General features: G+C 45.4%; 1 protein-coding gene across 1 annotated transcript in view; it reads right to left on the reverse strand.

The window, feature by feature from the left end:
* HMCN2 (hemicentin 2) overlaps positions 1-27,108 on the reverse strand; it is a 174,661-nt gene that overhangs the window by 120,684 nt on the left and 26,869 nt on the right. Inside the window, 10 exon segments of the mRNA XM_078149996.1 lie at positions 132-259; positions 683-778; positions 3,849-4,043; positions 17,488-17,637; positions 18,727-18,840; positions 19,124-19,251; positions 20,671-20,812; positions 21,675-21,947; positions 23,880-24,001; positions 24,500-24,644. Of these exon segments, the coding sequence (XP_078006122.1) occupies positions 132-259; positions 683-778; positions 3,849-4,043; positions 17,488-17,637; positions 18,727-18,840; positions 19,124-19,251; positions 20,671-20,812; positions 21,675-21,947; positions 23,880-24,001; positions 24,500-24,644 (1,493 nt within the window).

Below are 27,108 nucleotides of genomic sequence, written 5' to 3' on the forward strand. Positions count from 1 at the left end.
GAGGATGAGAGGTGGCAGCAGAGGAGATAGTTCAAAGATAGGTGCACTTAATAACAGAAGAGACCAGTGACAGAGTGATCTTCTCATGAAGCCCCTTTGGCCAGGGCTTTCCTCCTCCCCCCAGTACTCACAGCTTGGCCATCCTTTAACCAGTGTCGCTGAGGAAACGGCTTCCCAGCCAGGATGACACAGGGCAGGGATGCAGGCTGCCCCTCCAGGACTCGAACCATGGAGGCACTGCTTGCTATCTGAGGGGGCTCTGCAGGGCAAGGAGAAGGCGTCCATTGCATTAGCCTCCCTCCTCCCAACAGGAGAACTGCCACCAGCTTTCCTTGTGGGTGCCATCAGGAGCTCCAGACCCATACCCTGAATCCCTATTCCTCCAAACCACCCATCCTTCACTTCTAGAACCACCAGATCCGTCAGCATGGGGGTGCCCAAGGAGTCAAATGGGACTCTGGGATAATTCCCAGGTAACAAGGACGTGTTTCATATTCTCATCATGTCCATGTATATGCTTCCAGAATTCTCACTAATCAGCAGGTGGCACATCTATCCCTAGGATGGGGAGGAGGAAAATTGCCCCACTGATGTGCCCCAGGGATGATTTTGTCCATGGCGCTGCTGTAACTCGAGAAAACACATTCCCCATTCCCCAAAAAATAATTCTCTTAAGGCAAACCATGTCCAATGACTGTGAGCTGGACCTCCAACTGGACCTTGCCAAAAGCATTGCGAGCTTCACAGATGTACAGTCCTCGGTCTTCTGGGGTCACATCTGAAAGGGAAGAAAGCCATTTTAAATAAAAACACATCAAATCCCAACTCTACCCAACAAATAACTCTTAGTTATGAGGGATGCATCCTTACACAGAAAGGAAGGAGGGAAGGGGAAAGGGAAAGGGAAGGGAAAGGGGAAGGGAAAAGAGAAAAGGAAGGGGAAAGGAAAGGAGGGGAAAGGAGGGGAGGGAAGGGAGGGGAGGGAGAGAGGAAAGGAATAAAAAGAAGGGAGGGAAAAGAAGGGAGGAATTAAAAGAGGAAGGGAGAGAGGGAAAGGAAAGAAGGGAGAGAGAAAGGAAGGGAAGAATGGAAAGGAGTAAGAGAAGAAGGGAATAAGGAGGGAAAAGGAAGGAAAGGAATGGAGGGAGGGAGAAAGGAAAGAAAGAAGGAAGAGAAGAAGGAAGGGAGGGAGAGAGGGAAGGAGAGGAAGAAGAAAAGAAGGAAGAAAGGAGGGAAGGAAGGAAATAAGCATTTATTAAAACCTACTATATGCCAGGCACTATGCTAAGCACTTTACAAATATTATCTCGTTTGATCCTCACAACAATCCTGGGAGGTAGGTGCTGTTATTATCCCCATTTTACAGAAGAGGAAACTGAAGCAGTCTGAGGTTCAGTGATTTGCTCAGTGTCACTCAGTAAGCATCTGAGGCCTTGCTGCACCACTTCGCTTCCCAGGAGCATTTCTGGAAAAGAGCTGGGGGAGTTGCTGGCCTGCAAGCTCAGCAGGAGTCAGTAGGGTGAGGTAGATGCCCAAAAAGCTCAGGTGATAAACCCCATCATGCCTAGGAAGCTACTCCCCTGCTAGGCAGGTGCCAGCTCTTTTCTGATGCCTTTCTCACACCCCATCTACAGCATAGTATTCCAGGGGTTAGGAAGGATGTGGATAAGCTGGTGGGTGTCCAGAGGAAGGGAATCAGGGCAGTGAAGAGCCTTGAAGCCATGTCATCTGAGGAGCAGTTGAAAGAATTGGGAATGTACGGCCTGGAGAAGAGAAGATTCAGGGGGAGCGAGCCAACCATCTTGAAGTATTTTATGGGCTCTCATGGGAAAAGACTAACTTTGTTCTGTTTGGCCCCAGAAGGCAAAACCAGGAACAACAAGTGTGCATCACAAAGAGGCAAATTTAGGTTTGATATCAGGAAAAACTTCCCAACAATGAGAGCTATCCAAAAGTAAAACGGGCTGACCAGAGAGGTGGTAGGCTCCCCGTCACAGGAGGCCTTGAGGCTAACATACTTGGCAGTATGTTACAGGGAGAGATTCCTTTTGTGGATGGCAAGATGACCACTAAAGTGGTCATTTCAACCCCCCAATTCTGTGATGGGGGAGATTGACAGAGGACAACAGGGCTATACAGAAGGGCCTTCTGGGTAACTCCCTGGGGGGGCTAACACATACCCTCACCCTGTGTTAGAAGAAATGCTTCCAGAGCAGCTGGGTGGCGCAGTGGATAGAGCACCGGCCCTGAAGTCTGGAGGACCTGAGTTCAAATCCGGCCTCAGACCAAACACTTGACACTTACTAGCTGTGTGACCCTGGGCAAGTCACAACCCAAATTGCCTTAAAAAAAAAAAGAAGAAGAAGTACTTCCACAGAGCCCCACCACATCCACATGTGCCTGAGCTGGGCAAAGTGGGAGCTGAAGTGAAAACAAGATAGCAAAAAAAGCAGCAAAAGTTAAAGAGATTTTTGTATGTAAGGACAACGGACCAGGGAGATAACATAAAAAGGAACGTCCATTCTTTGTAGCAGTAGGCAGTTAGCCAGTGTTTAGGGTGGGTCTTTTTCAAGGAAGGCCCTTTTCTAAAAGAGGCTTATGGTATTTAACATTCATTCATTCAAATTGTTATTAAGTCTCATGTATCAGTCTATTAAGGAGCAGCTAAGTGGCACAGTGGATAGAGCACCAGGCCTGAATTCAGGAGGAACTGAGTGAACTCAGACACTAATTAGCTGTGCGACCCTGGGCAAATCAATTAAACCTGCTTGCTTCAGTTTCCTCATCTGTATAATGAGCTGGAGAAGGAAATGGCAAACTGCTCTAGGATCTCTGCCAAGAAAACCTCCAGAAAAGGGGTCACGAATTGTCAGACAAAACTGGAACAAGTGAACAATAAGTCGTCTATTAAGTCCTACAGTATGCTGAGCATCATGCTAAGTGCTAGGGAGATGGGGGGGAGGGCATACAAAGCAGTTAAGAATCAGGCCCTGCCCTCAAGGAGTTTACAATCTAATAGAGAAATAAAAAACAACACAACCCGAATCTCTCCAGCCCAAATACACAGTGACCTTCTTTTTCTCACCTCAGAGAGTATATTGCTGCAGATTCCAACAAACATGATTCTGATAGGTATATACACACCCTCATCTATAAAAATGAGGATAACAGCACCTACCTTCCAGGGTTGTTCTAAGGATCAAATGTAATAATAATGAAATAATAATAATAAGCCCTTAGCAGAGTACCTGGCACACAGCTAGCACTATGTAAGTATTAGCCACTATTATTATTGTTATTGTGTGTGTGTTTCTGTTCATACAGTCTCCCCATACCATGCTCTCTATGTCCTTCTGGACTTTTGATTCTACATCATCGAGACCAGCTATGAACCTAAAAGTGAGAGACTAGGGTCTGGGAACTGGTCTTCTGTTATCTTATGACACAAATACGGACCTCGAGAAGGCAACTAGGCGGCTAGGATAGAGTGCCAGCCCTGAAGTCAGGAGGACCTGAGTTCAAATACAACCTCAGACCAAACACTTGACATTTACTAACTGTGTGACCCTGGGCAAGTCACTTAACCCCAATTGCCTAAAAAAAAAAAAAAGGCCAAAAAAAAAACCAAATAGGAACTTCGAGCTTCCCCTAAAATAGTGTTCCACCAACTTGTTTTTGTAATATTTGGATAACTGTATTTCCATATAATTGGCTTCATTTGTTATCCCATATATTTTATTTTATACATTTATAAACATTATTCTGAGGAGGGTCCATGGGCTTCACCAGACTTCCCAAGGCATCCATGACACCAAAAAGGTTAGGAAATCTGCCCTAAAATCTCTTACTCTCCAGAAACAGCACTCCCGCCTCCAGCTGTCTGGCCCGACCACCCTGCACAGAGTGGACTGGCACTGACTTTCCATCTGCCCGGGCCCAGGTGATTCTCAGGCCAGGATGCCCCTGTGCTCGGCATGCCAGGATGGCATTCTTCCCCATCTCCACTGTCATGTTCCGAGGTGACTCTACCAGTCGAGGAGCATCTGCAAGGAAGAAACTGGAATCAATCATGTCACAGTGGAAATGGAACCACCCGAAATCCGGGCCTTCCCGCCCTGGGCCTCTGCACTGGCCTTTCAAACTTTCACAGCCTCACCCTAAGGAAAAATAAAAAGTATAAAGACAATAACTTCTCCCACCCACAATTTAATTAAATGGCTTAAGGAGCCCAAACCTGAACTTGGCTCTAACCCATCCCATTGTGATCATAATAAGTACATATAAGGATGAAAGCTGAAGACAAAGGACTCCTTGGACCTGTCCCATGGGTGGTTTCCCAGGCCGTGGTGGGCCTTGGTTTGCCCTATCTGTGTAGTGGGGGCTATACTACGTCCCTTGACTGCTCTGGGTCCTCAAAGGGAACACATTATTGTCTCTATGTGTCAAAACCCTTGGATTCAAAGGCATTTTAACAGTTCCAAATATGATCATTACATAATTGTTGGCTGAGTGTCCCACATTCAATAAGAGCTCATAGAAGGGCTTGGGGCTTAACCCCATGGCCTCTACTTTCTTGGTTTCAGAAATGGCAACAGCCCCACCCACCTCATCATCTCCTCTGACTGAAGTTTCCCTCATCCTGACCCCATTAGTCCGGTGAGGCATCTTCTCTTCTCAGCACACTTCCCTCTAGCTCTCAGATCTGACCCCACCCAACACCTAATTGTGACCCTGCACTTCTCTCTAGCTGGATAGACTGGCCAGACCAAGAGGAGAGAGGAAGTGATGACTTAGAAAGGGGCAGAGATTGGAGGGTCTGGGGCCCAGTGACTGGCTCTCCAGGTGTGCCAACTCTCTTCTAAATCTGGTACCCTCCCAACTACCCAGTCTGTCTTGGGTCTGTGGAATCAAAGAACACTCTAACACATAATCATAGCGTGTTGGAGCTGAAGAATAATTTAGACCATCTACTTCAAATCCCTTATTTTATAGACAGGAAACTGAGACCTTTAGCAACCCCAGCTATACAAGCCACACACTGGGCTAATCTGTGTTTCCCATCTGCAGGCCAGGCTGGAATAAGGCTGGTATGAGCATCTAAAGGCTTCCCTACCCTCCAAAAGTGGGTGTGACTCTGAAGATAGTAGAACCCCACAAACTGTTACCCCAAAGCCTCCAGAAGCCCCAGCTGGGGAGTGGGTATTCTAGCCTGTCACTGCCTCTAGGAATCATGTATAGGGTTTTTATTAAAGACTCTTTGAACTAACTTTAAACCCTCAAAGTCTCAGGTCCCACCTCCCAGATCAATTTTTTTTTTGGACTAGACAAAGAAGCCATTCTCTGCCTCATTTCTTATTAATGGGTGTTGACTGAGTCAATGTGAGACCTGTTAAAGACCTTAGTTTGAAAAGGCCAAGGTCCCCCATTGCATCCTGGGCCATGTCCAGTCGTCCTGATGTATATCTTGCCACTGGACTCATGGCTGTGGAGGAAAGAGCGAGGCTGGGACTTTGCCCAGCCCTCCCTCACTTAAATCTAATTCACTTGCATGTCAAGGCATCACCTCCCTGATGTCATGGTCCTCTTTGAGAAGGAAGGACAAACAATAACTTCATGGCGAAGTTTTCATCACTCTTCCCTTTTGCTGGAAAACTTCCAACAACCCCTCAAACCATGAAATTTACATTCGTACTTTCTGAAGGGATTCAGGGATTTCTAGCTGATATGTAAACGACATTCAGAAAACTATTGTTGGAAGAGAGTATGGCAGAAACTAGGCATAGATCAAAATCTCACACCATATACCAAAATGAAGTCAAAATGGGTTCATGACTTAGATACAAAGGCTGAAACTGTAAGCAAACTGAGAGAGCAAGGAATAGTTTACCTGTCAGATTTATGGCGAACAGAATAATTCATGACCAAACAGGAGATAGAGAACATTACAAAGTGCAAAATGGATAACTTTGATTACATTAAATTGAAAAGGTTTTGCACGAACAAAGCCAAAGCAACCAAGATTAGAAGGAAAGTAGAAAATTGGGAAAGAATTTTTACAACCAGTCTCTCTGACAATGGCCCATTTCTAAAATATTTAGAGAATTAAGTCAAATTTATAAGAATACAAGTCATTCCCCAAATGATATATGGTCAAAGGATATGAACAGGCAGTTCTCAAATGAAGAAATTAAAGCCATCTATAGTCATATGAAAAAAAATGCTCTAAATCACTATTGATTAGAGAGAGAATGCAAACCAAAACAACTCTGAGGCACCACATCACACCTATCAGATCGGCCAACACGACAAAACAGGAAAATGATAAATGTTGGAGAAGATGTGGGAAAATTGGAACACTAATACATTGTTGGTGGAGTTGTGAAATGATCCAACCATTTTGGAGAGCAATTTGGAACTATGTGCAAAGGGCTATAAAAATGTGCATACCCTTTGACCCAGCAATAGTACTTCTAGAGTTATATCCCAAAGAGATCATACAAATGGGAAAAGACCCACATGTACAAAAATATTTATAGCAGCTCTATGTGTGGTGACAAAGAATTGGAAATTGAGGGGATGCCCATCAATTGGGGAATGGCTGAGCAAGTTGTGGTCTATGAATGTAATGGAATACTATTGTGCTGTAAGAAATGATGAACAGGCAGACTTCAGAAAAACCTGGAAAGACTTGTGTGGTCTGATACCAAGTGAAGTGAGCAGAACCAGGAGAACATTGTACACAGTAACAGCCATGTTGTGCGATGACTAATATTGAAAGACTTAACCCTTCTCAGCAATACGAGGATCTGAGACATCTCCAAAGGCCTCCTGATAGAAAATGCCGTCCACATCCAAAAGAACTATGGAGTTTGAATGCAGATTGAAGCATACTATTTGCTCTTTTTTTTTCTTCTGTTGTGTTTTGTTTCCTCTTTCTTGTGTTTTCTCTTACTGGTTCTAATTCGTACTTACTTCTAATTCACTAATGTGAAAATATGTTTAATAGGAATATATATGGATAGCCTATATCAGATTGCACACCGTCTTAGAGAGGGAGGTAGGGAGGGAGGGGGAGAAAAATTTAAAATTCAAAAGATTATGGAAGTGATTGTTGATAATTCAAAATAAAATAATTTTTAAAAACTGCTCATTTTTAAAAAAAAGAAACCATTGCAATAGAAACCATTGCAATTGGGCAAGGGGTTTCATTTAGGGTGGTATTATGGAAAGATCTCTGGCTCTTCAATAGATGACATTTCAAATCCCAACTCTGTCTCTACTATCTGTGCCCACTATCTTAGGCAAGTCACTTGACCCCACCCTTAGCCTCTGTTTCCTGGTCTACAAAATGCAGGAACTGGACTAGATGGCCTCTAAAAACCTTCTGGCTCTAAGTCTGTGACTCTATGACATGACTCACTCCACATTCCTCTTCTCCCTCCGGACTCAAGACAAGGAAGAAATGGAAAATAGAGGGACCTCAGCTGAGAGTCCCAGAAAGCCTACCCTATTTCTGTGCTCCAGTTCTCTGAAATCTCTCCCCTCAAGACAATCCCTCTACCTAGAGACCCTAAGACAGCTCCAGAAGCGTTCTCCAAACTCTGGCTTCTGTTTCCCATAGCAGGAAGTAAGCTGAGTCTTAACCAGGATGCAAGATGATCTATAAATCATCTCAAGGGTACAAATAAAGAAGTGGGGTAATTGGCTCTCACATTGGCTCTCACTCTGCACCCTTTAAGCCTCATTTTCCACCGTCTTCTCCCCAGTACCTTTTATTCTAGCTAAATTGGTCTCCTGGTGCTCACACACACATATACGTCATTTCTACGTCTCTGCTGCAAGCCTTTGCCCATCAAGGGGCAGTACAGCCTAGAGGATAGTGGGTTAAACTTGGAGTCAAGAAGATCAGGATTCAAATCCCACCTCAGCCACTTATCAGCTATGTGACCCTGAGCAAGTCACAGTTTCCTCATCTGAAAAAGGGGCAGAATACACTTACCTCATAGAATTGTCAGGAGTTCACATGATAAACTAGGTGTAAAACACTTTGGTTAGAACACTGAGCCTGGAGTCAGCAGGGTCTGAGTTCCAATTTGACCTCAGACACTTACTAGCTGTGTTACCTTAGGCAAGTTGCTTTACCACTGGCTGCCTCAGTTTCCTTATCTGTAAAATGGGGGGTAATAATAGCACCTATCTCCCAGGGTTGTGGTGAGGATGAAATATTTATGAAGTGTTTTGCAAACTTTAAAGTGCTATGCATGTAACAGCTATGATCTAAAGTACTATATGAAGCTTAAAATAACACTAAAATTTTGGGACACCTTGCATACGCCAGTTATTCTGCCCCTGGCACCTGGGATGCCCTATTCCTCTTCTTTTTTTTCTAAGTGATAACCCCCACATTTCCAGTTCCCCTTGATGTGGTGTCTTCTACCATTGGAGTATAAGCTCCTTGAGGGTAAAGGTTGTCTTGCTTATTTGTATTTGTATGTTGTTCGATTGTTTCAGTTGTGTCTGACTCTTTGTCACCCCATTTTCGTGACAAAGATACTGCAGTAATTTGCCATTTCCTTCTCCAGTTCATTTTACAAATGAGGAGACTGAGGCAAACAAGGTTAAGTGACTTGCCAGGGGTCACACACCTAGGAAGTATCTGAGGCTGGATTTAAACTCAGATCTTCTTGACTTTAGGCCAGGTGCTCTACCCACTGTACCACCCAGCTGACCCTTATATTTGTATGCCCAGCATTTAATACAGTGCCTGGCACACAGGAAGTACTTAATGCTATCATCTATCTATCTAATCATCCAATCTACCTATTCTAAGGACCAGCTCAAATCTCACCTCTTCCATAAAACTTTCTTCCATCTAATCCTGCCCATATAGGATCTCTTCTTCCTCCACCTTAACTTTTAGTGTGCCCTAAATAAAACCATACCCACACCACACCCTCCACTGCTCAATTCACATATCAGGAAACTGGAGCTCAGAGAGGATCCATGACTAAGTAGCATAGATGAGATTTGAACCCAGGTCGTATGATGGAATATAACATCAAGCACTCTTTCTACCATTCCTTGTTCGATGTCTGTTGAATGTACATGAATCTCATATCTTTCCGACTAGTCTATATAGTCTATGAAGGCAGAGACCATGACATCTTCTCTGGATGTCCCTGTATCACCCAACACAAGGCAAATGTTCCACAAATATTTCCTGAATAAATGTTCATTAGCAATGATGGTGCCCAGAGAGCATCAGCTCTCCACCTCCATCTGACATCCGAGGGACAAGGCAATTCCCAATCCCCACTGAGGAGCTGAGATGGGTTTGGGGTTGGGGTGGAGGGGCAGGAGCAGCAGCAGCACAGCCTTAGGAAGGCAAGCAGAGAGATTGTCTAGCAGCTCCATCCCTCTGGGCCAGAGCAGGGCCCTGGAGCTGAATGGAGCTAACACATGCAGCTGTTTGTTTAAGGGAAGGGTAAGACACTGGAAGAGAGAGCTCTTAGGCTCATCAGCTGTTGTGCTGTCTCTAAGCCATGGGGCCCATCCCACTGGACACAGAAAGCTCAGTCTTAGAAACAGAGACACATAAGACACACCCAATTAGAGAATAAAACAAAGGCTAAGTAGCTGAGGTTAAGAAGCAGCTTAGCAAGGCAGATAGAGCTGTTGGCCTTGCAGTTGGGAAGACCTGGGTTCAAATACTGCTCCTTCATTGTCATTTTTGTGACTGACCAGAGGCGCTTCCAAGACTCAGTTTCCTTATATAAAAAATGGTGATCATAATACTTATACTAGCCACCTTACAAAGTCTTGGGGGGAGATGCTTTGTAAACCTGAGAGTGCTATATAAACGTGAGTTATTATCAATTACATTAGTGTTAGAATGGATAGTTCTATCTAAAAGGATCTGCAACAATTGTGGGGGTTAAGGAGGTCACATACAAAGTCTCTGCCCCACTCCACTATAACCCGGAGAGAGTTTTTGCCCCCAGTGAGGAAGGTGAGATAAGCACAGGGCAATCCTGCCCCCTTCCAGGGCTGCACTCCCCACAGCTTCCCTCTGCCTCAGACTAGTTACACAATCTCCTACAAACAGCCCCACTTTCAGCATATCAAGTATTCTCCCAACTACTATGCCAGCATCTTCTTACTCCTGAAGTTAATTCACAAGGAGGCAGAGACCCCAAATCAGCTATCTACCAAGAACCGAGAGACAGGGTCATAAAACATTTCCCTGAAACAACCAGCTGGCATCTACCATCTAATTACAGCAGTGTTTGGCACCCACACCTTTTGCCCAGTTACCAGCATAGGAAATGAACAGATTTTGTCCTCTTGTTTTCCTGTCTGAGAGCCCAGATTCAGGCAGCTGCAATCCTCCCACAGAAGGACCAGCTGATCCATTAGACAGCATGAGGCTAGTTCCCCAGGCACATCAGAGAACTTGAGTTTGCATACCAGCTCTGTTCTATATCATATGGTCCCTGACCATCTTGATCCTAGGATCCCTTTCTAGGGCTTCAGCCCTCCTAATTACCCTGGTAGCCTGGGCCCCGGGAGCCAGACACCCTGATTATCCACTTTGTAGTATGCTCCCTCTAGAGGCGGGCTTCTCAGGCTGTATGGGAAAGAGGGAGGGCAGAAGCCTAGACTTCTCCTGGTTGGGAGTTTTGTTCAAATGGTTTTCCCCCTCTTGGGGACTAGGTCTAGCCAGAAGGGCAGTTCTTCCCACATAATGAACACACTGATTAATTGGTGCTCATCAGCCTCAGGCTGAGGATGCCATTAACGGAATGAGGAAACTGCAGAAGCCACCCTTTCCTCCTCGCCATCCTCCTGAGGGTTTTCTAAGTAAACCACCACCTGTGATCCCTCTGCCAAGAAACTCAGAAGGGAAAACATCCTTCCCCTTCTCTCCTCAGGCTCTCATCAGAGACCATATGGCCTCATGATTAAACTGCTGGACACAAAGCAGAGACCTGGGTTCTAGCCTCCACTAGTCTCCCACCTCCAATCATTTCATGTCTCTTCATCTCCATTTTTAATAATAGCAGCTCATACCTACATGGGACTGGAGGGTCATGAACTAATTAGTATATATTATCTCACTTGATCTTCATAAAATCCTATGAGATAGGTACCACAATTATCACCATTTTATAGATAAGGAACCTGAGGTTGAGATAAGTTAAGTGACTTACAGCTATTAGGCAGGATTTGAACCCGGGCCTCCCTCACTCCAAGGCCAGCACTCAATATCCATGAATGCCGTACTGCCTCCATGGACAAAATGAGTTGTACACATTTTTCCACTGGCATAATGTGCCCACTGGCTTCAAAACAAGGAAGATGGGTTTGAGATCTATCTTTTACACAATACTGGTTATGCGATCCTACTCAACTCAGTGGCCCAGGCAGCTCTCTGCAGGTGCCACTCTGCATTAATAAAGGACATTTCCTTACTGAGAATTCTCCACATTAATGAAAGGACAGGTCCAACAACGACGACAACAAAACGTTTAATAGTCTCCCTATGTAGCCTACTAAAGCATTTTCATGCAATGCAGGGCACGGGCATTAGGACTTTGTCCAGGGAGCGCAGCTTTCAAGGCAGCCTGCCCTCCCATGCTCCCTTCTCCTGCCTTGACTGCATTCTGAAGGTGCCCGTAACTCAGGGCCGCTCTGAAGAGGAGCCCCTGAACCCAGGGAGCAGAGGCCAGTTCCCTGTAGGCCTCCATTGCCAGACAGGCTCCTAGGTGTTGTACAGTTGGGGGCAGGGAGGAGAAAGCGAGAAAAGACCTGGAGCCCAAGAAAGGGGAACAGCAGTCTTAATGGTTCTGGCATATGGAAGCACAGGAGTTGTTGAAAGACATTTCACAGACCAAGATGCCTCAGGGGAGAGATCTTAGGTGGGCCCCTCCTTCGGAGGCAAAGCTGAGGACCGATCCAGACCCCAGGGGGCTCCATGAAGGAGCTAGGTCAGCTAGAGAGGAGTCCATGATTGCTTGTTCTCAAGATTTTCTCCCAATACCTTCCATAAGAGGTATTTTTGTTATTCAGTCATTTCAGTTGTGTCCAACTCTTCGTGACCCCATTTGAGTTTTTTTTTCTTTTTGGTGAGGCAATCGGGGTTAAGTGACTTGCCCAGAGTCACACAGCTAGTGTCAAGTATCTGAGGCTGGATTGAACTCAGGTCCTCCCGACTCCAAGGCCAGAGCTCTACCCACTGCATCCTCTTGTTGCCCTGCTTTGAGATTTTCTTGGCAAAAATACTAGAGTGGTTTGCCGTGTCCTTCTCCAGCTCATTTTACGGATGAGAAAACTGAGGAAACATGGTTAAGTGACTTGCCCGAGGTCATACAGCTACTAAGTGTCTGACGCCAGATTTGAATTCAGGAAAATGAGTCTTCCTGACTCTAAACCTGGCGCTCTATCTACTGAGCCACTTAGCTGCCCATGTTTAGCATTTAGCTCCCCTCCAACCCGCCCTGGAGATAAGAAAAAAAGAAAAGAAATCTTTCTCTGGTTAAAACAAAACCAAAAACCACTCTAGGAGCTAATACCCCCTGAGACTATACAGAAGGGAAAGGAACAAGCACTAATTGTCAACCATGGACCAGGCATAGTGCTAAACACTTTATAAATATCATGTCCTCAACAATAACCTTGGGAGGTAAGGATTCAACCCCCTGAATCCAGAGCAGCTAGGTGGCACAGCGGATAGAATGCCAGACCTGGAGTCTGGAAGACCTAAGTTCAAATCCAGCCGTAGACACTTACTAGCTATGTGACCCTGGGCAAGTCACTTAACCCTGTTTGCCTCAGTTTCCAAATCTGTAAAATGAGCTGGAACAACCTACTCCAGTATCTTTTCCAAGGAAACACCAAATGTGGTCACAAAGAGTCAGACATGACTGAAACACAACAATAACAAACTTCCTGAATGCAGGCCCAGTGCTCTATCTACTGCACCACATGGTTGCCTATAATAATAAATTAGCCTATGACAATATCCCCACAGGCCACATGCATTGCAAGAATCCTAGAATTCAAAGCAGAAAGACACCTTAAAGATAATATGGTATAATCCCTTAATTTTATAGATGAGGAAATGGAGGCCCAGAGCCGTGAAATCACTTGCCCAAGATCATACACAACGTAAGTATTAAAGTCAGGATTCCAACTCAGATGTCCTCAGTTTCAATCCAGTGCTCCAGGAGTCTGATATCCCTCCTGTTGCCCCCAGGCCCACCAGACAAGGACTTCCACTTCCCCCTCTTGTCCCTGATGGTTTTCAGTAAGCTTGGACATTAGGGACCTCCCTACGCGACAGTGCTTGGAATAAAGGAAGTGGAATAGTCTTTGTATCATTGGGGACCAGCAGGGAAAATAAGTAAGGGAGATAGTTTATCCACCAGACCTGTCTTTTAAGGCATAGGGGCGAAAAAGCATCAGGATGTTCTCTGGAAAGGAGAGGCCTACCCTCCTGGCTCACTTCAAACATTCACCAGGGGTGGAATTCCTCAACTTGGTGTCAGGAAATGGGACCCAAGCCCACTACATTCCTTGCCCTGGGGTCCCTGCCAAGCTGGCAGGAGCGGTCAGTCTTCAGCTGCCACTGTATGGCTAGGAAACCTGATTTCACACCCTTCCTGCCAGGACCCACTGTGCCCGTGAAGAGCAGGGGCCTGCCCCCATTTTTTCTCCAGAAAGCACTGGGCCTCCTCCAGGAGTAAATAAACTCCTCTTTCCCATCAGAAAGCTTTCTCCATCTTCCCACTGGCCCCAGAACCATATAGCACCTGTTTCTCCCTTTCTGACCTCAGAAACCTCACATTGAAATCTATCCTGGAAGAGCAGGCCCAAGAAATTCTGCCCACTGCTTCCATGCTGCACCGAGCCCTCCACAAGGCAGGTCACCGAACACTCTCTGAGACTCAGCGTCCTGGACCATGGGATCATACATCTAGAACTGGAAGGAACCTCAGAAGCCCTCGAGTGAACCCCCTTCTTTTTACAGCATAGGAAACGGAAGCTGAGAGAGATTAGGTGACTTGCCTAAGGTCAGACATAATAAATGTTTATTGATTGACTGAGGTATTAGGTGGAACAGGCAGGATTTGAACCCAGGTTTTCTGACTCTAGAGCCAGTAGGCTTCCTCTGTAACATCACTGAGTGCTTTGTAAGCTATAAGATGCTATTTGTGAGATACTGTTATTATTATTGCCTAGGGCACAAGAACCACCCACTACAGTAGAAAGACCACAGAGGCAGCTAGGTGATAGAGTCAATAGACAGCTGGACTCAGAGAGAAAGATGAGTTCAAATCCTGCCTCAGACATTTTACTAGGTATGTGACCTTGAGTGACTCACTCTCAGCTTGTTTCCCAAGGTGAAAATGGGGAAACTTTAAAGTGTTAACAATTACTATTGGGATTTGGAGTCAGAAAACTTGATTGATTTAAATCCTGGCCCTGCTCCTTTCTACACAAATGGCCTTGGGAAAGTTACATCACCTCTCTAGGCCTAAATTTTCCCATTGCTTAAAAAAAATTGGGTTAAGTGATCTCTAAGATCTTTCTAGGTTTCAGTCCTATGACCTTCTGACTTGCAGGTACTTAGTTGAGCCAGACCTGGGGGAAGGGGGAGGGGAACACTGGAGCAGTCTTGAACTTACTCCAGACAGCTGATTATTAAATTTTCAGTGTGAGCATTTACAGCTCATAAATAGACAAATGCTACAAATCAGGGCTTGATTTTTTTATTGATTGTTTAGAGAAAGTGAAGGAGAAAATGTTAATAATGTAAATTAAATTTAAAAGCATATCATGAGTACATTTTTTTTCTGGAGAACTGGTTATTAAACATTTACTAGCACACCCTGAACTGGAGCTCCATATTACTTGCATTGAAGATCCCTGACTTGATGCCAGGGATTATCATCCCATTCCCCATTCATTCATTGCTTACTGGAGAAGCAGTGTGGTATGATAATAACAATCATTATTGACATTTATATAGTACTTCAAAGTTTACAAAGCACTTTAAACAAATGATTTCATTTGGGTATCACAAAAACCCTGTGAAGTGAAGTGGGCACTGCCAGGCATTATTCTCATTTTGCCGATTAAAAAAAACAAGACAGACAGAGGTTAAGTGCCTCACCCAAGGTCACACAGCTAGTAAGTGTTTGAGACAGGCTTTAAACCAAGGTCTTTCTGACTCCCATGGAATATGCAGCAACAATTAATAAATAAAGGGTTCCTATTTTCTTCAAGGGACTTTTTATCTATTAGGAAGGATAAGTACATAAAGAACCGTATAATGAAAAGTAGACTGTGATGAGTAAGAAAGGAGTAAATATTATTCTATAGATGTGTAGAGAAGAGATAGAGAGGGCTCAGGGTGAGAGAGAGACAAAGAGACACAAAGACAGAGACATACACATATTTCATGATATGTATTACATGATTAAACACATTTGTATGTGTGTGTCCATATATATATACACTGAGAGAGAAAGGTGGGAATAGAGATGTGGGAGTGGTGAGGAAATAGAGAAGGAAAAAGAGGAGGAGAAAGAGGGGCAGAGAGGTGGGAGAAGGAGAGAGAGAGAGGAGAAAAAAGAGAAAGAGAAAGGAAGAGGAGAGAGAGAGAAAGGAAAGAGAGAGAGTGAGGGAGACAGAGAGAGAGAGAGAAGGAGAGGGAGAGAGAGAAAGGGAGAGAGAAAGAAAGAGAGGGAGAGAGAGAGAGAGAGAGAGAGAGAGAGAGAGAGAGAGAGAAAGAGAGAGGGAGGGAGGAGGGAGGGAGAGAGAGAGAGAGAGAGAGAGAGAGAGAGAGAGAGAGAGAGAGAGAGAGAGAGAGAGAGAGAGAGAGAGAGAGAGAGAGAGAGAGAGAGAGAGAGAAAGAAAGAAAGAAAGAAAGAAAGAAAGAAAGAAAGAAAGAAAGAAAGAAAGAAAGAAAGAGAGGGAGGGAGGGGAAGAGAGAGAGAGGGAGGGAGGGAGAGAGGGAGGGGGAGAGAAAGAGAGGGAGAGAGGGAGGGAGAGAGGGAGGGAGGGAGAAAGAAAGAGAAGGAGAGAGAGGAAGAAGGGGGAAGGGAGGGAAGGAGAGAGAAAGAGGGAGAGAGAGAGAAAGAGAAGGAGAGAGAGGGAGAGGGAGAGGGAGAGGGAGAGAGAGAGAGAGAGAGGGAGAGAGGAAGAGAGAGGGAGAGAGAGAGAGAGAGAGAGAGAGAGAGAGAGAGAGAGAGAGAGAGAGAGAGAGAGGCTCCAACTCAGATCCTCCCTCTTAATACTGATAATTGTTAACATTAATTAAGGGCTTTCCAGCTTGCAAAGTATTTCACATATTATTTCATTTACTCCTCACAACAAAACCCCAGAAGGTAGGTGCTTTTATTTTCCTCATAATACAGATGACAAATCCAAGGCAGACAGAGGCTAAACGATTTTCCCTGGGTCACACACCTAGTAAGTGTCTGAGGCAGAATTTGAACACAGATCTTCCTCAAGCCAAGTCTGGTGTGCTCTCCACCATACCGCACTGCCTCTGAGTTGAAGTCTCCCCAGCTGCTCCAGCCCCCATCGATCCCTGTCTCCTCTGTGCTTCAGAACACTTATGGTCTGAATCACCAGATCGAGTATTCGATTCTATTGGCCTTGCACTGTCCTCTGATTATTTCATGCGATGCATGTCTCTCCAACCAGACCATAAGGTCCTAACAGGCCAGGACCACGTCTTTTCCCTCTGCATCACCCAGAACCTAGCACACTCAGTGTTAAACGCTTACTGAAGGCAGCGCAATGCAAAGAGCCCTAGATGGGGAGTCAAGAGACCTGAGTTCTAATCCTAGCCCTGCTTTTTAAGGGCACAACTCAGCACACTTCACTCCCCCTCTCTCACCCTGTTTCCCGCTTTGGATTAGATGGTCTAGGTTCCAGTTCAGCTCTGACTAGGCAGGATCTATGTTCTAATCTATTATATCTTGAGGTCCCTTCTAGACTAAAATTACATGATTCGATCTTACTCAAATACTTCAGTGATACTCATCCACGAGGTGGAAGGTATTCTTTCTGCAAGGTGAGATCACAGCTCATGATTAATGACAGCCATTATCCCAGCCAGTCTAACCACTGGATTTCCCTGCTCTTCAGTAACCTGCCTATTCCTGTTATGTATATGTCCTGCCCTTTTGTCTTTGATAATGAAAGTAGCCAACAGGCCTGAACATCTCGGATTAACATTTCTGTTAATCTGTCCTATGGCTGGTGCAGCTGGCTCAGCGTGTCACTGGGTCTCCAATGCTCTCTCAGTGCAAAGCCCAGCATGACAAAATGCTAAGTAATGTTTTGCTCCACTTGTTCAGGTCATCTGTAATGAAAAGAGCTGGGGAGTGGGGTTGGGGGTTGGTCAGGAGGGTGGGGAACAGGTGGATAGGGAGAAGAGGGAGGGAGAAAAGAGACTACATGGCAGACACTTACATCCAACCTCCAGCTTGATGTCAGCTGATGCTGCCCCCAGCTCATTCACTGCTTTGCAGATATAGTTGCCTGCATCCCTCTCCTGGACTTCTTGGATCCTCAGAATTCCAGTTTGGGCCACCTCTGGAGCCAGGATCATTTCTAGGCCTCCTGGGCCCCAGAGTAGGAAAGGATGAGAGAAGTGCTAGGTTAGAGCACATGGTCAGATGGGGAGCATGCTGGGGGTGGAGACCAGGGTCAAGATATCTGGCTGGGTCCTATGCCTTCCATTGCCAACGGTGGGTATGCTGAGTGGCCTGAAGCAAATGGCTCCCTTCTTTCATCCTAAGCTTCCCTGTACATAATAGTGAGGGAAATCAGGTCTGTCTTCTTAAGTAGAGAAAATCTACAGAAAATATTAAGAGGTAAGGAGCCCAGGCTTCTACTCTCTATTTTCTCTCTCCCTGCATCTCCCTCTCTGAACTTTTACCATACACATACTGTTTCAAAGTCAAGACCAAGCTAAAGAGTAGCTTCCTTCCGGGGTAGGCCTCAGGCTCCAGTCCAAGATCACAAAGGGGCTCCAGGGCTTACCCAAAGACCAGAAGCACCTCCAATATCTCAGAATCTGTGAACAAGGGTGGGACTTCCAGGGTAACTTAGCTAGGCCTCCCAGCTCCCAACTTCCACACTTGTTATAACTTTGTCCATTTCTTTTCCCTGTGTCTCTCATTCGAAATTGGCAGTCTCAAGGAGGGAAAATATAATTGTTCTTGGCTGACTCTCCAAAGCCCCCTCATACAAAACATCAGGGGCATTAAGGCGCCTCTAGGCTGACCTGTGCCTGTCCAGGAAGGCCCCCTCCCTTAACAGCTCGGACAAATGGTCATCCAACTGCCTTTTGATGTTCTCCAGGGAGGAGGAAGCCACCGCTTCTTCAGGCGGCCCATCCCACTTGGAGACAGCCAGCTCTAATTGTGAGGCAGCCAAAGTCCACTTCTGCGACTTCTAATCCCGACTCTTGGTTCTGCCCTGAAGCCAAGCAGCACAAGACTAATCCTTCCACATAGTAGTCTTTCAGATTTCTTTCAACTTCTTCTGGATAGGAAATTCTTTTGGAAGTAAAGAGGAGCTTCTCTCCAAATCTCCCTGAGGCCATCTTCCTTGACAACTACAGCTTCCTTCTCCTCTTCCCCACCCCCCAACTTCAGACTAGGCAGGGTTCCCATTGTCAGAAGGCATGTCCTTCCCACTACCCACCTCTGTACCAGATGACTCGGGGTGGAGGGACCCCAGATGCCTTGCACTCCAGCACTGCCTCCTCCCCAACTGCAGCCCGCACCACACGTCTCAGGGCAGAGACAGACGGGGGTTCTGGGGAGAGAGAAGGATTCTGGTTCCCAGCTCTCCTCAAAAGGAAAGAGGGCCTTGACAGAGAGATGAGTTAGACACTGATGAAACAGGGCAACGGCCCAAAAGAACTGATGTCCTCATCCCTCAAAATCTTAGTCTTTTCAATTCAACTAAGGAAGAATTACCTAGGAAGAGATATAAGAGCTGCTGTGATGTGAAAGCTGAATTCACTCCAATTGGAAAAAACTTCACGCTTGTGTCCTCCCACCCCCACAATGTAGAAGACAAGCTCTGAGACTGATACCTGTGTAAAAGAGTGTGACTGTCTGCTCGTCGGTGCCAACCTCATTGGTGGCCTGGCAGCTGTAATTCCCAGCATCCTCTGGGGCCACACTCTGAATGATCAGAGTACCCTGGTCATCCACAAAAAACCTGAAGCCAAGATAGAAAAAGGCAGTGGATGAGGGCAGCCAAGGGAAAGAAAGTAGGGAGACGCTTAAGTCAAACAGGCTGATAAGATATGAGGCAGGAGGATGTGCTCACCAGGCCCATCCATCCTGCCCCTCTTTCTTCACCTTCTCCAGAGGCCAAAGCCCAAAAAGTTTGCCATGAGCTTCCAGATGGGTTGTTCAGTCCCAGAACCCTCAAGTTTACAGCATTTTCTAGTTCCCACACCAAAGCTCCTTCAGTGCTCTGCTCCATCTCACCATACCAGGATGACTTGGTTAAGCAACCTATGAGATGCTCCAGCACCCTCATGTCTAGCCTCTCTCTGCATAGAGAGTATATTCTAAGGTAATACAGGGAGACCATAGGATTCAGAGCTAGAAGAAATCTAAAAGATCATCTAGTCCAATTCTTTTATTTTACAGAAAGGTGAACTGAGTCACAAAGAGTGGAAATTGACTTTTCCAAGGTCAAATAACCAGTACGGATTAGCAGAGCCAGGATTTAAACCCAGATCTTCTTACTATAAAGTTAGTGCTCTTTCTACTATCCTACATTCCTCAATTCCCCTACTTAGCTCAAAGGCCTTCTGATTAGTTGACAATGGTGGTGATAGTTTATTTATAAAGATAGAAAGAGACAAGGCAGGTAGGTGGCACAGAGGATAGAGCACTGGCCCTGGATTCAGGAGGACCTGAGTTCAAATCCAGCATCAGACACATAACACCTACTAGCTGTGTGACCCTGGGCAAGTCACTTAACCCCATTGCCTAGCCAAAAAAAAAAAGAAAGAGAAAGAGATGGTTATACATATACATATATGTATACACACATATATACAAACATACATATACATGCATATATATATATATGTTCATATATGTGTGTGTGTGTGTATACATATGTATGTATATATATTACATTTGCATGGCACTTTTCACCTTCCAAAATATTCTTGCACCTGTTATCTGATTTTTTCCACATACTTTTATGGGTGGACAGGGAATTATTATTCCTATATTACACATGAGGAAACTGAGGCACAGAGAGGTCACCTTGCCTGCCCAGGGTCATATAGCTAGTTAAGTGCAGAACCAGAAGAGAAGAGAGACCTTCCATCTCCCAGCCCCAAGGTTATCCAGGCATGGGAGCAGAGCCCATGCAAAGGCATGGAGGTAGGATCAGAGATTTAAAGCCAGAAGGAACCTCAAAGACCATCTATCCCACCCCTTCATTTTATAAAAAGGAAAACTAAGTCCTAAAGAGGTTAAGGGACTTACCCAAGGTTACATAGGCAGTGAGGAGCAGAATAGGTATCTGAACCCAGATCCTGACTTCAAACCCACCACACTGTGATGACTCCTATGCCCTTGAACAGGCCTCCAGAACCCCATTGTTCCTTACCTTCCATTTTTCACTATTTCCTGGGCCTTGTGTCTCCAGGAGACATGGGGTGGAGGGTACCCAGTAGCAGTGCAGCTGATCCTCACCTCAACACCCTGGGAAAAGTGCCGGGAGTCGGTGTTGATGCTTATCTGAGGAGGCTCTGCAGAAATAGAAGAAGGTCAAAACAGGGACTGAGCCAAAGGCCAGGGCATCGTCCAGCCCAGAGCCCTAGACAGCCCCTGCTTTAGCCAGGAGAGAGAGAAAGGAAGCTGAAAAAAATACTGAGGCCAATCAAGGCATTTCCATGGATGACAATAATGGTAGCATGTAGGAGGCCAGCACTACCTGCTATAAATAAGCCGGTATGTAGGGAGCAACCATTCTAGGTATAATTCCTATTGGATGTGCTCACCTCAATGGCAGCCTGGCAAGTCTCATTCTTGGCATCCTCCAGACAAGTTATCACCCTCCCTAATGATCAGGGCATTCTGATCCTCGGCTCCCCTAAAGTCAAGCTCAATACTACCAATGTGTGGAGAAGCTGTTCCAACACGGATGAGGATCGCTGTCATTACCATTCTAAACTAAAAGATTTCCCACCAATGACCCAATTCATGTCACCCAAAGGCCCATCCCTGGATCCTGTCCCTCACTTCAAAATTCCAAGTTATGTCTCTGGGGGCTTTATAACAGACCACATCAGGGTTGAAGGATGATGGTAGGAACAAGATAAAACTACACTGACCTAAAATGAATGCCACTCTTCTCTTCGCCTACAGCAAGAACAACTTAAGTTAGATATTAGGGTGAATTTGCCAACACTGAGGGCTGTTGGACTTTGGTACAAGTGGCCAAGGAATGCTTTGGGATTGCTTTCCTTGGAGATTCCTCAAATAGGGTCAAGAGTCCTTTGTTTGGGAAAGGGCTGTCTGGAGGCAAGGGGACGGAGTAGATGACCTCTTAAGGTTCATACTGGGGTCCGTTTTTTAATTGGTGGTGATGGAGGAGACCGGAAGGCTCACCTCTAACAAGGAGCCAGACTGATGCCCTTGCCATTCCATTGGCATTGCTGGCCAGGCACTGGTACTTCCCACCGTCACTGGGAATGATGCCACTAATCTCCAGGGACAGGTTAGCCAGCTGTACCACCCGTCCTGGTGAGGCTGGTAGGGCTCTCCAATCACGGATCCAGGTCAGGTTGTAGGGAGCCTTGTCCAGAACATGGCATGACAAGAGGGCCGTCTCTCCTGGAGACGCAATGACATTCTTCGGAGGAGCCAACTGGGGTGGGGGGTCTGTGGAAGAACACAAAGTCAGGCTAGGACTGAGGGGATGATGTCTGGGATTTGCATTGCAAAGAACTGAAGATCCTTACACACACCACTTGCTAGCCATCTCCACGCCATGCTGTCTGCACTCCATCTACCATTCTGTTCCTCTCCCTGTTAGAACCTTGGACATTATTCCTAGAACTCTCTGAGTTGTATCCTTACCTTGCCTGGAACCAGGCCTCTAAGTAACTTCCTGGCCAACTACACATGATGCTTTTTATATACTCCCCCTTTATCTTTCTTCGCAAGAATGTAAGCTCCTTGAGGCCAGGGACTGTCTTGTTAGTTTGTAATTGCATTCTGAGCACTTAGCACAGTGCCTGGCACACAGTAAACATCTAATAAATGCTCGTTCTATCTATCTATCCATCTATCTATCTGTCTGTCTGTTTGTCTGTCCGTCTGTCTTTATGTCTGCCTGGCTATATCCCAGGTCCTCTTAAATCCAGTGCTTTCCCTCTTTTAATTATTTTCTATTTATCCTATATATAAACTTGCTTTGAATATATTTGTTTCCATGTTGTCTTCCTCACCAGTTCCTTGAGGGCAAGGACTGTCATTTTGTATCCCCAGCACTTAGCACGGTGCCTGACACATAGTAGGTGCTTAACAAACATTTATTGATCAGATTCACTATCTGACTGCGAGCCAATCACTTTATTTCTCTGGGCCTCACTTTCCTCATGTATAAAATGGGGATAACAATAACACCTCACAGGACTGCTGTGGAGAAAGTGCTTTATAAACCTGAAAATGCTGGAGGAATATGAGATGTTCTAAATAACTATTATTGTTAATAATAGCCACAGAGGATGAACACCTGTCAGCAATGATGTAGTGAGAACTTCTTAATGGGGCAGAAGATTAGAGTAAACGTCCTCTAAAGTCCCTTGTGATTCTAAGATTCAATGATTCAATCCACTGTGCCAGAAACTCTTCCAAACCAAGATTTCGACACCCTATGGAGCACTGACAATTTCATCAGATGCTGCATGACATTTATATTCAAAACTAAAGCTGATATGTAAGAAGAGACCTAAAAAACTACCTCTCAGTACTTTTTGAGCTAACAATTTAACATTTGGAAATACATCTTTAGGAAATAACCAAAAGGAAAATGTTGTCATTCAGAAGGGTTTATAGCAATGCTATTCGTAATAGCAAAACACTGGAAGCAACCTAAACACTAGGCAATTGACCAAGCTCCTATATCCTCCTGGAGCTTGCCCCATTGAACATCCCTTTTCTTTATCATCAGACTCTCTCTACCTACTAGGTCCTTACCACTGTCTAAAGAGATGCTTCAGGTCTTCCCTATCTTAAAAAAAAAAAAAGACACTTTCATCAGACCCTGTCATCTCTTCAAGCTACTGTTCTATATTTCTCCTCCTTTTCACCACCAAATGCCCAGGAAGAATTGTCTACTTGTCTGCCTCAACTTCCTTAGCACCCTATTACATCTCGACACTGCAGTTTAGTTTCTGGCCACAAATCTACTGAAATTCTCTCAAACATTACCAGTAACTTCCTAATGATTTTATCTTAAGGGATAGCATGGTCTTTTATCAATCCTCACTCTCCTCAACCTCCCTACAGCTTGTTTGTTGATTGATAGGCTGATTGAAAATACAGTGAAAAGAGCACTGGATTTGGAAATCAGAAGCCATGGACCTTTGTATCCTTGGGAAGGCCCATTCCACTCTTTCCTCATCCATAAAGCAAGAAGGTTGGATTAAATTATCTCTAAAGTTTTCTCCAATTCTCAACTCTGATTCAACAAATTGCTTCTAAGCCTGGGAAAGATGCAAACCTTGGACACAGCACTTACTGGTGAGAAGCTGCTTCTGAAAAAACACCTGCATAAGCCAGAGGGAAGAGTATTGGGAAAGTACAAACCTGTGACCACGAGCTGGGTTTTTGCCCTTCCTGTTCCTGCTCGGCTCACGGCTGTGCACTCATACGTGCCTTCCTCTGATTTGGAGGCTCGAGGGATCTCCCAGCTGCTGTTTCCTGACGCCCTACAAATCAAACACATGGAATACCCACTGTGCAAGGGCAGGGACTGTTTCATTATTGTCTCTGTATCCCCAGCACCTAACACGTAGTAGGAGCTTAATAAATGCCTGTTGATTGATCAATTTACCTACTCCTATTCAGACTCACCCACACCACCCCATACACACATTTTCTACCATTGTCCTCTCCCTAGTCTCAATCTCAAGAAGACCCCAGCTAACTTTAGCTCAACCTAGGAGGGAGTTCTTGCCTATCTAGGAGGAATGTTTGAAGAAGCGCATTCAGATGCCACTAATCAGGTGCCATTTCCCCTTTCTAGGCCTGTGTCCTTTCTGAGAGGACAACCTGATGGAGAGCTAGTGAGTCTTCCCACCACCTTCCAAGCAAGGCCCTGGAATCCTCTAAAGTCTGGGATGGGGGTGAGGGGGGCCCGAAGCCCTGCCTAAGCCACAGGGCTGCAGAGAATGGGCCCTGCAGCCAAACTCTAAACTCATACTCACTGGAAATGCCTTTCCTCGCCTAGCTTCACTCCATTTCGTCTCAGCTGGAGCCGAAAAGGGAGCGAGCTATGGATGGAGCAAGAGATGAGCAGTGGCTGCCAGAGATACCCATGGATCTTGCTGGGCATGGTCACCAGTGGAGAACCTAGGGAAGAGCAAGGAAGTCACATTTATAGAGTGCCTACTATGTGCCAGGTACCATGCTAAGTCCTTTTTATAAATGTTATATCATTTGATCCTCATGACAACCTGAAAAGTAAGTATATTATTATTCCCATTTTACAAGTCAGAGAGATTAAGTGATTTGCCCAGGGTCACCCAGCTAATAAATGTTTGAGGCTGTATTTGAATTCAGTTCTTCCTAACTCCAGGCCCAACATTCTATCCATTGCACCACGAAGCTGCCTCCAAAGAAATGTACCCTAGGAGAAAAAAGGCCAGCCCTCAAATCCATCTCAGCCAACCCCAGCCTCAAGGAGACCCATTACTTTCATTATCCAGAGAGAAACAGAAAGGAGGAAGGGTGTTATGGTTAAAAAACAGTCATCTTAGCCTGGGAGTCCGGAGACCTTATCTCTGCCCTAATCAGAAATATGGCCTTGAGGCAGCTAGGTGGTGCAGTGGATAGAGCACCAGCCCTGAAGTCAGGAAGACCTGAGTTCAAATCCAGCCTCATACCAAACACTTGACACTTACTAGCTGTGTGACCCTGGGCAAGTCACTTAACCCCAATTGCCTGAAAATAAAATAATAATAATAATTAAAAGTATGGCCTTAAGCAATTTACTTCCCCATCTCATCATTCTTATTTGCAAAATCATGGGATGATCTAAGTAAGACTTGGCTCTGAGAGTTGAAAGGAACAGTAGAAATTATTGTTTTACAAATAATAATAATAATTAAAAGTATGGCCTTAAGCAATTTACTTCCCCATCTCATCATTCTTATTTGCAAAATCATGGGATGATCTAAGTAAGACTTGGCTCTGAGAGTTGAAAGGAACAGTAGAAATTATTGTTTTACAAATGAGGAAACTGAGACCCACACAGAGAAATGGCTTGGGGCCAAAGTCATATAGTTACCGTGCCAGAGTCAAGATCCTTTGCCCACTTGTCGGTTAGGTTCCAATGGGGATTCCTTTCATGGATAGACTGGAGTTAATAGCCACTGGGTTCCCATACAGTTCCTGAATTTTGTGATTCTAAATACAGACCGTATCTCCTGAATTTCAGTTCAGTGTTTTGTTTTTGTTTTTTTCTTTCATTCCACCACTCTCCAAAGTCCTTTCCAATATGACACTGCAAACTCCAGGCTCATCCCTGTTTCTGTCACTCCCTCATTGTGGGACCTCAGGCAGTTATTCAGCTTCTCCGTATACCCCATTCCTCCCTGGACCAAAGGAGAAACAAATCTCTGCACCCCCCCCCAAAGCCAATCCCATAGAGATACACTTAGGGTAAGACAATGTGGCCAACCTCCTCAGAAAACAGGGTGGGGCAAGCTTATGATACAGTCATACGGGCTCACAGCCACATCCCAGAGGATGAGAGGCCTGGACCACTACCCAACATCTTTGTGAGCATCCCACAGCCCACCCTCCTCCCCTCACTAGCAGTTTTGCCAGGACCTGGCTAGACTCTGAAGCCTTCCCCTTCCCCCTTTCCTCTGAAGACCTCAAAGTGCCAGGGACTCAGGATCTCAGTTCACAGCATCACCACCATCTTATCTCCAGACAGAGCATCCTGCTCCAAGATGTACATCTAACTTTCCTTCCCAAGGTCCATGTTTCCCAGACAGATGGAAAAACAACACACACATACAAAAACCCCGAACCACATCCCCCCCCTTCTATCTAATGCATAAACAAAGACAGAGATCAGAAGTCAGTGTTGAACTCCAACAATCATGTTGGTCAAGAAGAAAAAGAAGACTGCTATTCCCCCTGCAGAAATTCCTTCCCAGAAACTCAGCCTCCCAGCTGTGCAGAGAAAGCTCACATTCTCCTTCTGAGGCCCATGAGCAATAGCAAAGACAAAAGGGATAGGCTGGAGGTAGCCTGGAGGTGGCCTGGAATCCAAATTTTCCCCAACCCCATCACACCACCTGGACTTTGACAGTGATGACTTGTCATCACTAAGTGCTATTAGGGATGAAGGGGGAATCTTCCCACTGAGTTGTAAATTCCCAGATCTATGGAGCTGTTGAAATTTAAGTCATATCTACATCTCTAACTAGCTTCCCCAACATCTCCAGCTGTGTGTGGGGGTGGGGCATGTTAGGGCCAGTTAAATCCAATCAACAGGAACATAAGTAGCATTGTGGATAGTGTTTCTGAGTTCAAATGTGGCCTTAAACACTTACTAGCTGTGTGACTCTGGGCAAGGCACTTAACCCTGTTTGCCTCAGTTTCCTCATTTTTTGTTCAGTCTTGTCTGATTTTTGTGACTCCATTTGGGCTTTTTGGGGTTTGGGGGTTTGGTTTTTTTTTTTTTTGGTTTTGATTTGGGTTTTTTTTTTTTTGGTGAAGCAATTGGGGTTACGTGATTTGCCCAGAGTCACACAGCTAGTGAGTGTTATGTGTCTGAGGCCAGATTTGAACTCAGGTCCTC

This window comes from Phascolarctos cinereus, unplaced genomic scaffold (assembly GCF_003287225.1).
Source record: "Phascolarctos cinereus isolate Bilbo 61053 unplaced genomic scaffold, phaCin_HiC Scaffold_2;HRSCAF=192, whole genome shotgun sequence".
In the NCBI taxonomy this organism is placed as follows: Eukaryota; Metazoa; Chordata; class Mammalia; order Diprotodontia; family Phascolarctidae; genus Phascolarctos; species Phascolarctos cinereus.